At 32.3% G+C, this 12,499-nt stretch overlaps 1 protein-coding gene across 1 annotated transcript; it reads left to right on the plus strand.

The window, feature by feature from the left end:
- The first annotated feature begins 1,309 nt into the window (after positions 1-1,309).
- LOC138327195 (uncharacterized) lies at positions 1,310-5,988 on the plus strand. Its single transcript, XM_069273176.1, has 4 exons — positions 1,310-1,532; positions 4,262-4,461; positions 4,756-4,839; positions 5,833-5,988. Exons 1-4 carry the CDS (start codon positions 1,439-1,441, stop codon positions 5,986-5,988), a joined length of 534 nt encoding a protein of 177 aa, XP_069129277.1. The 5' UTR covers positions 1,310-1,438.
- The last annotated feature ends 6,511 nt before the right edge of the window (positions 5,989-12,499 follow it).

Below are 12,499 nucleotides of genomic sequence, written 5' to 3' on the forward strand. Positions count from 1 at the left end.
TTGTCTAGACTCCGAAAAGATCTGAAAATGATCAATAAACTCTAGCTTTGGTCCAGATATAAATATATGTATACAGATTTTCAAATTTTCCAAGATCAAATAGATTTTATATAATTATAATGCAACAATAATAGGAAATAGACTTTAAAGATACTCCCGGACACGGAACTTGGTTTCAGAAACAAAAAGTAAAGTTAATTAATAAATAAAAATCTATATCGATAACCGATGGTTACAACAAATCAAATACAATGTCCCTAAGTAATCTATATATGTTAGCAATGAAATTCGTTTCGTTTGGGGATACTCGTACCCGTAGACGATTTATCGTGAAGGCACATTATTAGTAAACCCCTAAACTTAACTAACATTTCATCGCGCACGATTGCATTTAATTTATCTCTTTAAATTGTTTACAAATGAAGATAAATGTAATCTCATAACTGTTGGGACTCTACAAAATCACAAAACTCGTTTTACATTTAAAATCTTAAGAATAAAAACAATGCGTTTCGGAAAATGCAGTGGGACTTTAATAGGGTATGTATACCTAATTTAGAGAGAAATAATAAATTAATGTGTTGTTTGAGTTGTCAGTACCTCATTCCACATAGGACATATAGTGTCATGTTTTTTTGGAATGTGATTATTTATTTTGAATAATTAAATTATGAAGTAAAATAAGAAGGTCAAAATTTGAAATGCTAGTAATAAGTGTAAAATAAATTGCTTTTGTAACGGAAAAGAATTTATCATTCGTCTGCTCAGGCTGTTTTTGACATATAAAACTGACATTCGTCGGCGCTGTAACACCGTTTAATATAATATAGATTATAAATATGAATGACCATGTACTGGAAAACAAATACAACGTAAATCCAGGTTCCACTATATACACTAGATTGTTTGATTATCTAATTATTTACATATACAGTTAATGTTATGTTGTAACAATTATAGTCCACAATGACGTGATTGTATTCCAACAATGCGAATTGCTTTTCCCAAACACATTTAACAGACGGAAAAAGATACCCGGAGGCGACATGACACAATTCAATATCAAGATATACTACACGAAAATGGAATATGAGTATTATATAAGTATTTCAGTAATGAACATTCGTCATTATAAGTGAGTATAGTACACTCCTAAATGATGGTATTGACGTTCGACTGCGGTGCCCTTGGGCAAGCAAACCTATAATCCACTCAACTCTTCAAGCGTACATATGTCCATTAGGTAAATACATGGCCAATGGAATATCGCAATAACTGATATTCAATTTAATGATTGGTATAACAAAACAGGACTCCTGCATGTAAGAGACAAACTCTCATTGTTTTTACTTTGCTTGCCGTCTTGGCGTCTTTGTAAAAACTTATTTCGTAAAGTTTGATAGGTAATTGAAATATTACCGCTTTCGCCCCCCTCGACATGATGACGGGATTCATTGTCACAGTTGTTTTCAGCCTATTTGCCAATGTCTTTTCGGAAAGAATTTTTATTCTGGATGAACCCCTGTCTACAGGTAAGTGGATTTTTTTTTTATACATTATTGGTGTGAAATAGTTCGGAGAAATATTTATATATTCTCTAACAATTAGATATCAAAAGAAAAAATGAAAACGGAGAACGAACAAAAATTTACCGCAAATACTCATCAATCCACGTTTCACATTTTGGAGAGAATACATCTTGTTCAGCCACTTGATTATGTACCTGGTATGTAAAATCTTTCGTTTGAAAACTTCAATGATGCGAGTTTTTGTAAAAAAACGAATCTAGGATTGTTTCGATAGTCACACATGTATAATGAACCTTTGCCAGTCAGCCAGTCATTTCTTCGCCAATGTATGTATGTATGTAACAACGTAAATTCCTCCGTTTATTTTTCGAAGCACCCGCCTTTATGACGGTACAACGAAGTCAGATATATATACTTCACAAGGGATAACTGGGTTTAGTGTCTATGGCATCCAACAACCAACTCTACCAACACAAACTAACTACAAGTTATATTCAAACAAGCACAATTTGATACCCATATGATATTTTTTATCGATAGCTAATTGTATAACCGCAGATATCGTCACGAAATCTAGTAAATTTATGCAGAAAAATAATAACCTTCATTCACGTTGAAGAATGTTTTATTTTACTTCAAACCAATTCTATTTACATGGATTAATGAGACCATGAACCAATTAGAAATCACAAAACATTATTTGCATCGTTGTATTACGAAACAAATATTGCCGATTTGTAATCGTTAAAACAAAATCAATATGATTAATTACTTTTATTATAAACCATTTATAACATGCCAAAGTGGGATTTGAAGCACAAACGAAAGATTCATTATCTTTAATTCGCGTTTAATTGGTATATGAAAATATTCCAAGGATAATTATTAGTCTAAAGAATAAAATTTTATTAAAAAGTTTCGTTACGTATACATCATGTATACACGTCAAAATTTACTGATCTTAAATTTAACGATATTCACTTACAAAGAAAATTGGAACTTTCATATGCTTTTTTTTCAAAATTGACTTATTTTTTAAAGGTTTTTGACGTAACACTTTTTGATAATGTCAAAGTGACCCTTGATCCCGGACATGTTTAAACTGGGAACAATAACAGCTATTGGTTTTGACAAATTCATGAATTTAATATCATTAGGTTGTATGTGCCATAATTTCCATATTCACATATCGAAAAGATCTAGAGCTTAATTTGCCACCAAAATTTACCAACATTTTGAGCATAACAATATTTACAATGCATACGGTTTAATGTTAAAAATACAAATGTACAAATAAGAGCTAAAAATAATTTATTTTTGTTTGTTTTCATAGTAAATCCAACTCTCTGATTGGCAGATTCTTTTTATTCATATACTATGAAGAAACAATCCGAGAATGTCGCGAAAATCCGACGTAATCATGATGTCACAATAGAGACGTCGACGTGACGTATTGATTTAAAAAATAATCCATTGGGAAATCAAAATAATCGTACGTTTAAACGTACATTATATTATCAAGTACATGTAATCTGAAAAATTAACTATAAACATTGATGTAACTATTTTTTAACTTCATAGGGCTATGAAATAAATTTTGTTTGCAAACTATTGTGAGAATCCGCTACGCGGATTCACACAATTTGCAAACAAAATTTCTTTCATACCCCTATGAAGTTAAAAATAGCAACATCAATGCTTAAAGATGCTCCACCGCTGACAAATGGTATTTTTTCACTATTAAAAACAGGAGCAGACGATTTAGTATTTTTCTTCAGTTACAAAAGTTACTTACTTTAGACCATTACCACCATTGAAAAGTTTGAGCTTCTAATTTTACTTCAAGTTAAAAATATAAAAAAATAATTAATTGCATCCCGAAAAAAATCCGTGCCACTATATCCTATATATGGAATGAAGTACTGATTGCGCATGCACCAAAGGCGAAGTAAATTATTTTATGTTATTTTTTGTGTTAATTATACATATATATGCATGATTAAACACCAATTATTGTTCAAATGATGAATATCACTTATGCTCTGTCGGCGGTGGAGCATCTTTAAATGATTTTTGTCAGTAATGCGAAAAATCATTATATTTATATCTACAATACAGTGAAATAAGTGCAAATGGTCAGACCATGATGTCAAGTTATGGTCTACAATTTCATTTCACATTTTTACCCAGTGCTATTAATTGTAAAGTGATTTCTGCAAGTATTTTCCAATCTAAACATACATCAGGCATAAAAAAAACCCTGGAAGTTTACAGTGCATTGTTTTTGTGTTGTAAATAATGTTTATAAGTCATCATACATGTTTGTCTGTCGATTTGAATGATTTTCACAAACCTTATGGCCTTTAATAGATTACCGAAGAGAAATCAGCATGTCAAATTTTTCGTCGAGTTATATGGCATTTGGCCAAAAATTATGTCTGTTAAGGGTTACCCGACCCTAATTTTTACGACCATAATTTAATACCACTTTTTTTAACAAAAATAAAAGTCGGGATTTCGATTTCTGACTCCGGTTCTGGCCATAACTTTAGAGTGAAAGACCGAAAAAACCAACAAAAATCCAACCGACCCACCGACCCTAATTGTTTTGCCAATGTAACCCTAAACAGACATATTTTTGGCCTTTTACATAACTTTAATACCAACAGAACATAAATACAGATATATCTCCTGATTGTTACCATTATTTCTACATTTATCTTCATTTTCAGAAACTGTATCTCTCGCCCATCTTCATCCACAATTTCGACAGAAGAGATCTACCGACTCCTTCTCGTTTCCACAGGAAATAGAATTGAAATTTCCATTGGGTGGTAACCATGTCAACATACCCCTTGAGAGGAGACAGTTCCGAGGCATACCTAATGTGATAATAGGAGGCGTTCGAGAGAGTAACTATGGAATCGCCAAGGTGAATAACACAAAGATGTCTACTTTTGCATCTTGAAAAATCACCACTTTCTCGAGTAAAAACGAGAAAATTCAAGTTTAGATTTCTTAGGTTTTTAAAAGTCCACAGGATTATCTATCCCGAGTTAATTTTTATGGGAATTAAATGTTTCGCTAAAACAATGCCCTTCCATTGAATTCTCGTAAGGTGTAATTCCTCGAAAAAAACGTCCATCCTCGTATGACCCTTGTTGCTATGAGAACCCCTGTATTAATATAACTAGCGCTTCATGTATAGCCATATTGAATGTTGCAGACTCATGCATTGTACCAGAACCCTGAACAGGGTGCTGCAATCACAATGCGGTGTAAGGACCTGACGTCGGAATCGTGTGAAATGGTAAGCCTATATAAGTAACTCTTATAATACATACACCTATGACGAGTCAAATTACTCTTTATTCTATGTATTCAGACATTAGAATTGAATTTTCGAAAACGAAAATTCTTATTCCGTTAGCACAAATTTTGATATCAGAAATTGTTATCCTGATAAAGGATATTCTATTTTTGATATCAGGAATTAGCAAACAATTTTCGATATCGGAAATTGTAATCCTGATGACGAAAATTCTATAACCGATATAAAAAAATTGTAATATATATCTCAGACTTTCCTATATCAGTAGTTTAAGACCCCATTTAAACTAGTGATTTTCGTATGCCTATATATCACTTCTTAGGTGTTGTTGAACATATCTCAGTTACTAAAAAGTGTCTATGCATCCATCACAACCTTATATATTACTGTTGACTCGTAGATTGTTGTGTTGTTTGTAAATCGCAAAATATGAAAAAAATGTACATTTCAGTTTTGCAAGTCCACAGAGTTCAGTTCATATTTCTGTCACCAAATAATCAAGCCAATATGTTTACTGGTGAAGTAGTGGGTTATGGGAATACATTTGAGGGTTAAATTGATGGTTTATAGGGCCGATTAATGGGTTATTTGGATCGATCCATGGGTTATTTTGATGGATTAATGAATGATAATTGATTATGTGATTAATTGGTTAACAGTGATGATGTGGTTGTTTAATGGATTATGGGATGGAATGATGACCTTTTAAGGCAGCTTTATTGGTCGTGATGATTTATCAATGGCTTATAGGGATGGTTCCACTATTCACGAGGATAAATTACTGAACTATGAGGATCGATACATTAAAACATGGATTAATGGATTATGAGCTAGATTAATGGGTTTTTCATAATCAGAAGTTTAATTGGATGGATGGATTATGTGATTATGGAAATGGATAAAACAGTTTTAGTGATCAATATTTATGTCTTACTTCAAACTAAACAATTTTTTTTTATTTCTGTATTCCAGTATGGGACTTTTTACCACGAGAAAGGATTATATCAAATTCAGCCGATCAACACCGGAATTTATTCTGAATACGAAGTCAGCCGAATCAAAGGGAAAAATCGACCGTTTTCAGACGTTAGCGTATCACGTAAGTCTCAATGTGTAATATGTCTTTGAAAAAAAATCCAAAAACTCATTCCAATTCCTCACTAGCTTTGTTGGATTTATTTATTCTTCATGACATATACACCATAACAAGTTATACCTTGTGAAATAATAACAATGGGTTAAACAAATTATAGCATGAGAAATAATAACAATTGGCCAAACAAGTTATAGCTTGTGTTATAATAAGGTCAAACAAGGTATAGCTTGTGTTATAATAAGGTCAAACAAGTTATAGCTTGCGTTATAATAACAATTGGCCAAACAAGGTTATAGCTTGTGTAATAATAACAATTGGTCAAACAAGTTATAGCTTGTGTTATAATAAGGTCAAACAAGTTATTGCTTGTGTTATAATAAGGTCAAACAAGTTATAGCTTGTGTTATAATAAGGTCAAACAAGTTATAGCTTGTGTTATAATAAGGTCAAACAAGTTATAGCTTGTGTTATAATAAGGTCAAACAAGTTATAGCTTGTGTTATAATAAGGTCAAACAAGTTATAGCTTGTGTTATAATAAGGCCAAACAAGTTATAGCTTGTGTTTATAATAATGGTCAAACAAGGTATAGCTTGTGTTATAATAAGGTCAAACAAATTATAGCTTGTGTTATAATAAAGTCAAACAAGTTATAGCTTGTGTTATAATAAGGTCAAACAAGTTATAGCTTGTGTTATAATAAGGTCAAACAAGTTATAGCTTGTGTTATAATAAGGTCAAACAAGTTATAGCTTGTGTTATAATAAGGTCAAACAAGTTATAAGTCTGTTTGTTATAATAAGGTCAAACAAGTTATTGCTTGTGTTATAATAAGGTCAAACAAGTTATTGCTTGTGTTTTATAATAAGGTCAAACAAGTTAAGCTTGTGTGTTAAATAATAAGGTCAAACAAGTTATAGCTTGTGTTATAATAAGGTCAAACAATTATAGCTTGTGTTAAATAAGGTCAAACAAGTTATAGCTTGTGTTATAATAAGGTCAAACAAGTTATAGCTTGTGTTATAATAAGGTCAAACAAGTTATAGCTTGTGTTATAATAAGGTCAAACAAGTTATTGCTTGTGTCCTCAACCCTCGGCAAGACTCGTTATTGCTTGTGTTATAATAAGGTCAAAAACTTTCACTCGGGTTAGATATCCCTGTCCACTTGACACACTCATGTTATAATAACCTCGGGGTCAAACAAGTTATTTAGCTTGTGAATATCACCTCCTTATATAAGGTCTTTTCTTTCAAACAAGTTATACACTCACGCCGCTTGCTGTATTGCATGGCTACCCATGCAATAAAGCCCTCGTGACGTCACGGCGTCAACAAAATTTCTATTTCCTCGGTAAAATTTTAACATTTTTTTTCACAAACTTGACTGGTTTTACTATAAAAGATGCAAACAACGGATTTTTTGTTGAAAATGTCACGTAAATGAAAAATTGACTTTCAGCCGTGGATTTCTTTGGGTTTATGTCGAAATGGCGGGATATTATAACTGTAAAATTGCAATAAAACGTCGAGGTATAAAAGAAAATTACTCTTTCATAAGTGGATATGAAGGATAGGAATATTCTTCCCTTGGGATCATAAAATGTTGCAAAACTACATTACTACATTTAGTTACCCTCGGGTAGAATATCCCTATCCTTCATATCCACATATGAAAGAGTCTTATACTATTTTACTTGGAAAGGAGTTTTATATACACAAGCATTTTCAAAAGGAAAATAAGGAAGTTTGGATTTTATGTCATCTTTCAGAAATAAAACTTTTTTTTTTTAATCTTTATTTCAGTATGCCATGCAGAAATGAATTCCATCATGAACAAGATGTCCGTCGATATCCACGGCTGTACAATGTACACAACACACTATCCTTGTTACGGTTGCACAAAGCTCATCATTCAGTCTGGAAGCAAGAAAGTTATCTATTACACCGACAAGGAAGATGAAGCTTCTGAAGCGATGTTGGATGCAGCAGACATACGTGTAAAGTAAGTTACTTGAAATAAACATTCATTAATAAATATCAAGAATTTAAAACCAAATCAGCTGAACACTTGTATTGATAAAGTAATGTACACTTGATCTTTACATAAGGTAAAATAAGAAATGCAATAATAGTTTTAATGAATGAATTATCCCAAAGTGGGTACATCTTATGGTAGTCAATCTACATACGCACGTTTTAACAAAGATATTGTTACCAAAGCATAACGGTCTCCCGATTTAATTAACATACTTTCTTATACTGATATTATATAGGTGTATTGTATATACTACAGACAATGAACACACTTCTGTACCACATGATATATATATTTTTTCTTTTCTTTTCAACGTTTCCTTTAGTACTTACAGTACTTTGATTTGTTTTAGAAAATACAAACCTAAACGCATGACTCCACTAAAGATTGGAAGAGAACCACAGGAGTTCCTTTTGTGATCCTGTTGATGGTTTCATGTGGTGACATCGGAGATGTCGGTTATAAATACTGATTATGATACTTTTTTACTGATTTATTTATGATTTCAAGTTATTACTTACAAAGTAATGTGATAAATTACAATGACTTCGGATGTGGAACTCTCCACTACAATATGTAGTTATATCAGCGTTTATATTTCAATTGTTATTTTTTCCAGTAATTGTCCATCAATATTTGAAATTCTTTCACATTTGTGGTATCAACAACATCTTAGGTTGACTTCTGTCAATCTTACTTTCAAAGTTTTTAGGACTTCAGCATGTGTGGATTGCATGTATAATTCGTAGCCGGTTTCCTAACACAATAGAACCGTTACTGCTTTCTATTACGGTATTCGACCCTATGAGCTCCTCTCCCCTATTTATGCTTTAATTTCACTCACTTCGAATTAAATGCAGACTTAAAATATTAAAACTGTGTTGGCTTCCTTACTGATTTCTTTTGCAAATTGACTTATGGCTACTTTGTAACTTTATGACAGGTTAGTCCAAATTTGCCCCTTATTTGCTTCAATTTTCAAGCGCTTATTGGATCGAATGCAACCTTTTTGAATGGACAGTTTGTATATCTAAATAATTAATTGATAACACTGTTTTTGTAGAGGTTCTGATGTATCGCTAGTACAACGCATTTAGAATAGCCTTCAATCAGTTTGTGACGAATCGTTGCATACATAATACATTAATAAAGCAATCTTATCTGTAATGGTGTTAAAATGAGTAATACTTTAGGTCTGAGTGACTGAATACGTCATAGATGTACTTGAGGTCCTACCCTTGCCATCTAACTGAAGACAAATCAATACGAAAAAGGTGAATTTTGTTGAAGAGACATAATACACACACTAGTGTTAGCTCTAAATAATGATTCTTTTCACGTTTGCTATCTAAATTCTCCAAAAGTCAAAAAAATACGTTTTGGCAAGACAAACATGAAATACTATGGTGAACTATCGTTATAGTATCGGAAATCACTCGATAATAAGTGTGACCTACCCTTCATAGCAAAAAATAAAGAACAATAATTCTGTATATTTATATGATATGGACATAGAGGCTTGAAGCCTACGTCCATCATTATAGTGTTAAATCATATCAAATCGAGCCCTTCTGACATCCGTTGTTATTCTCATTTACATTTATCATTTATTTACTTCAACTTTAATGAATATCTTTCTTCATATAACATGATCTGTATATATGATCTGTTCAACTCTGATTGTTGGTTGTAATGGGTAAACTCAATTCCGACATCATGATATGGGAAAGACGCGATGTGTGAAAACTGCATCACATGGTTGTAAAACGTTTGTTAACATTTACTGCAGCGACATGCATGTTCACTTCTAGTCCGTTGCACTTGCCTATATCATTAGTGTTTTTTACTAATATTAGGCAAAAAATAATTAATTAAAAAAGACTAATGATATATACAGCTTTAGCGGACTAGTTTACTTCCGAAAACAACCGCATTTGATTGTTCTTAAACACGGCACTCTGTCGTCTCCATTTCCTCTATTTTATGCATGGATTTCCTTATCGTTAGTTTTTGAAACGGGTATGTACCGGCATTTATTAATAAAAACAAATAGCGATACTTTGTCGGTATCGAGTAACCGTATCAAACCCTAGGAAATCTGTCCATTTGATGGTTGAACCTTGAATAATTTATGTGTGATAAATCCTTGTGACATTAATTTTATTTCGAACCATGTTTTGAATATCGCCTCACCAAGAGAAATCCCTTACTCCTGTATCAACCCAATACAATCTCGTGACATTAGAAAGGATTTGATACCCTATGTATTAAATCATTGTTATCAATTTATGTCTGTATGTAACAGATATCATATCATAGTCAAATATCCTGGTCATAGTCGAATGTTCTTATCTGTTAAGTAACGTGTGCAACAATTGAGTATTTATTATCTTCATCTACTTGTTAATAGTTATCGTTTATTTTTTCCTGATCTATCTGAGTAACCTCCCTTTGTTTTACTTCGTCAGTATTGATATAATAAATAAACATTAAACAGCGCTAAGAGTATATCTAATGATATCGAAGCTTACTTAATTTGTAACAGGCCATATAGTCAGTACAGCAATAAAATCTGAAGATGACGCTAGAAAATAAAATGAGATATTTTAATAACGTTTTTTCAATGTTTAATGTTGTTCTGTTCTTATGTCGGTCTGTCTGTCCGAACAGCATTTGTATGGTCCGTCTTCAGTACGCACCATCACTTTTATTTCCGCCTTTCTTATTCTCAATTTCCATTTACGGATCGTATATGCTTCTCTTGGTTCCCAAGTGAACTTTTCTATTTTGTGTCCCAACCGGCTAGTTACCATTTTATCCCCGCTAATTTATCTGAAAGTGCTAAAGAGATCTTTCTTAAAGTTTCCTTGACCATTAAATGTGCTTTTTGCGAAAATCTCAAACCTTCTGATGGAGTTTTAAAAAAATGTCTATGGTTCAGACCACTGGGAAAAGAAACAACTATATAAAATGGAAAGAGTATTTTATGTCTATTGCTTTTGTGTCGGCACAGCGAAGCAAGGACCCCAAAAACACAGGTAACTTCCAACAAGACATTGTATATAACAGTTAAACATAAATTAAATGAAATATCCAATGTATTCTGAGTGGTATAGCAGAAAACACAATAAAGCCTTAGAATAAGTCTAAATCTACTTATGATTAATTCGCATTTTAATGTTATGGTAATTTAAGGGCGCTTTTTTCAACCTATTTTCTTGATCTTATACGTCCACATCATCACTCTTTTCGATTTTTGCCCCGTCTTTCATTCTAATGCGCATGCGCATATTTACGTCATCCTCGATACTCCAGGGGTTATTATTATTGACTGAATACGTCATAAATATACTTGAGGTCCTACCCTTGCCATCTAACTGAAGACAAATCAATACGAAAAAGATGAATTTTGTTGAAGAGACATAATACACACACTAGTGTTAGCTCTAAATAATGATTCTTTTCACGTTTGCTATCTAAATTCTCCAAAAGTCAAAAAAATACGTTTTGGCAAGACAAAAATGAAATACCATGGTGAGCTATCGTTATAGTATCGGAAATTACTCGATAATAAGTCTGACCTACCCTTCATAGCAAAACATAAAGAAAAATAATTCTGTATATCTATATGATATGGACATAGAGGCTTGCAGCCTACGTCCATCATTATAGTGTTAAATCGTATCAAATCGGGCCCTTCTGACATCCGTTGTTATTATCATTTACATTTATCATTTATTTACTTCACCTTTAATGAATATCTTTCTTCATATAACATGATCTGTATATATGATCTGTTCAACACTGATTGTTGGTTGTGATGGGTAAACTCAATTCCGACATCATGATATGGGAAAGACGCGATGTGTAAAAACTGCATCACATAGTTGTAAAACGTTTGTTAACATTTACTGCAGCGACATGCATGTTTACTTCTAGTCCGTTGCACTTGCCTATATCATTAGTGTTTTTTACTAATATTAGGCAAAAAATAATTAATTAAAAAAGACTAATAATATATACAGCTTTAGCGGACTAGTTTACTTCCGAAAACAACCGCATTTGATTGTTCTTAAACACGGCACTCTGTCGTCTCCATTTCCTCTATTTTATGCATGGATTTCCTTATCGTTACTTTTTGAAACGGGTATGTACCGGCATTTATTAATAAAAACAAAATAGCGATACTTTGTCGGTATCGAGTAACCGTATCAAACCCTAGGAAATCTGTCCATTTGATGGTTGAACCTTGAATAATTTATGTGTGATAAATCCTTGTGACATTAATTTTATTTCGAACCATGTTTTGAATATCGCCTCATCAAGAGAAAATCCCTTACTCCTGTATCAACCCAATACAATCTCGTGACATTAGAACGGATTTGATACCCTATGTATTAAATCATTGTTATCAATTATATCTGTATGTAACAGATATCATATCAGAGTCAAATATCCTGGTCATAGTCGAATGTTCTTATCGGTTGTTAAATATAATTTATAATAC

The sequence above is a fragment of the Argopecten irradians genome, chromosome 7 (genome assembly GCF_041381155.1).
Source record: "Argopecten irradians isolate NY chromosome 7, Ai_NY, whole genome shotgun sequence".
NCBI lineage: Eukaryota > Metazoa > Mollusca > Bivalvia > Pectinida > Pectinidae > Argopecten > Argopecten irradians.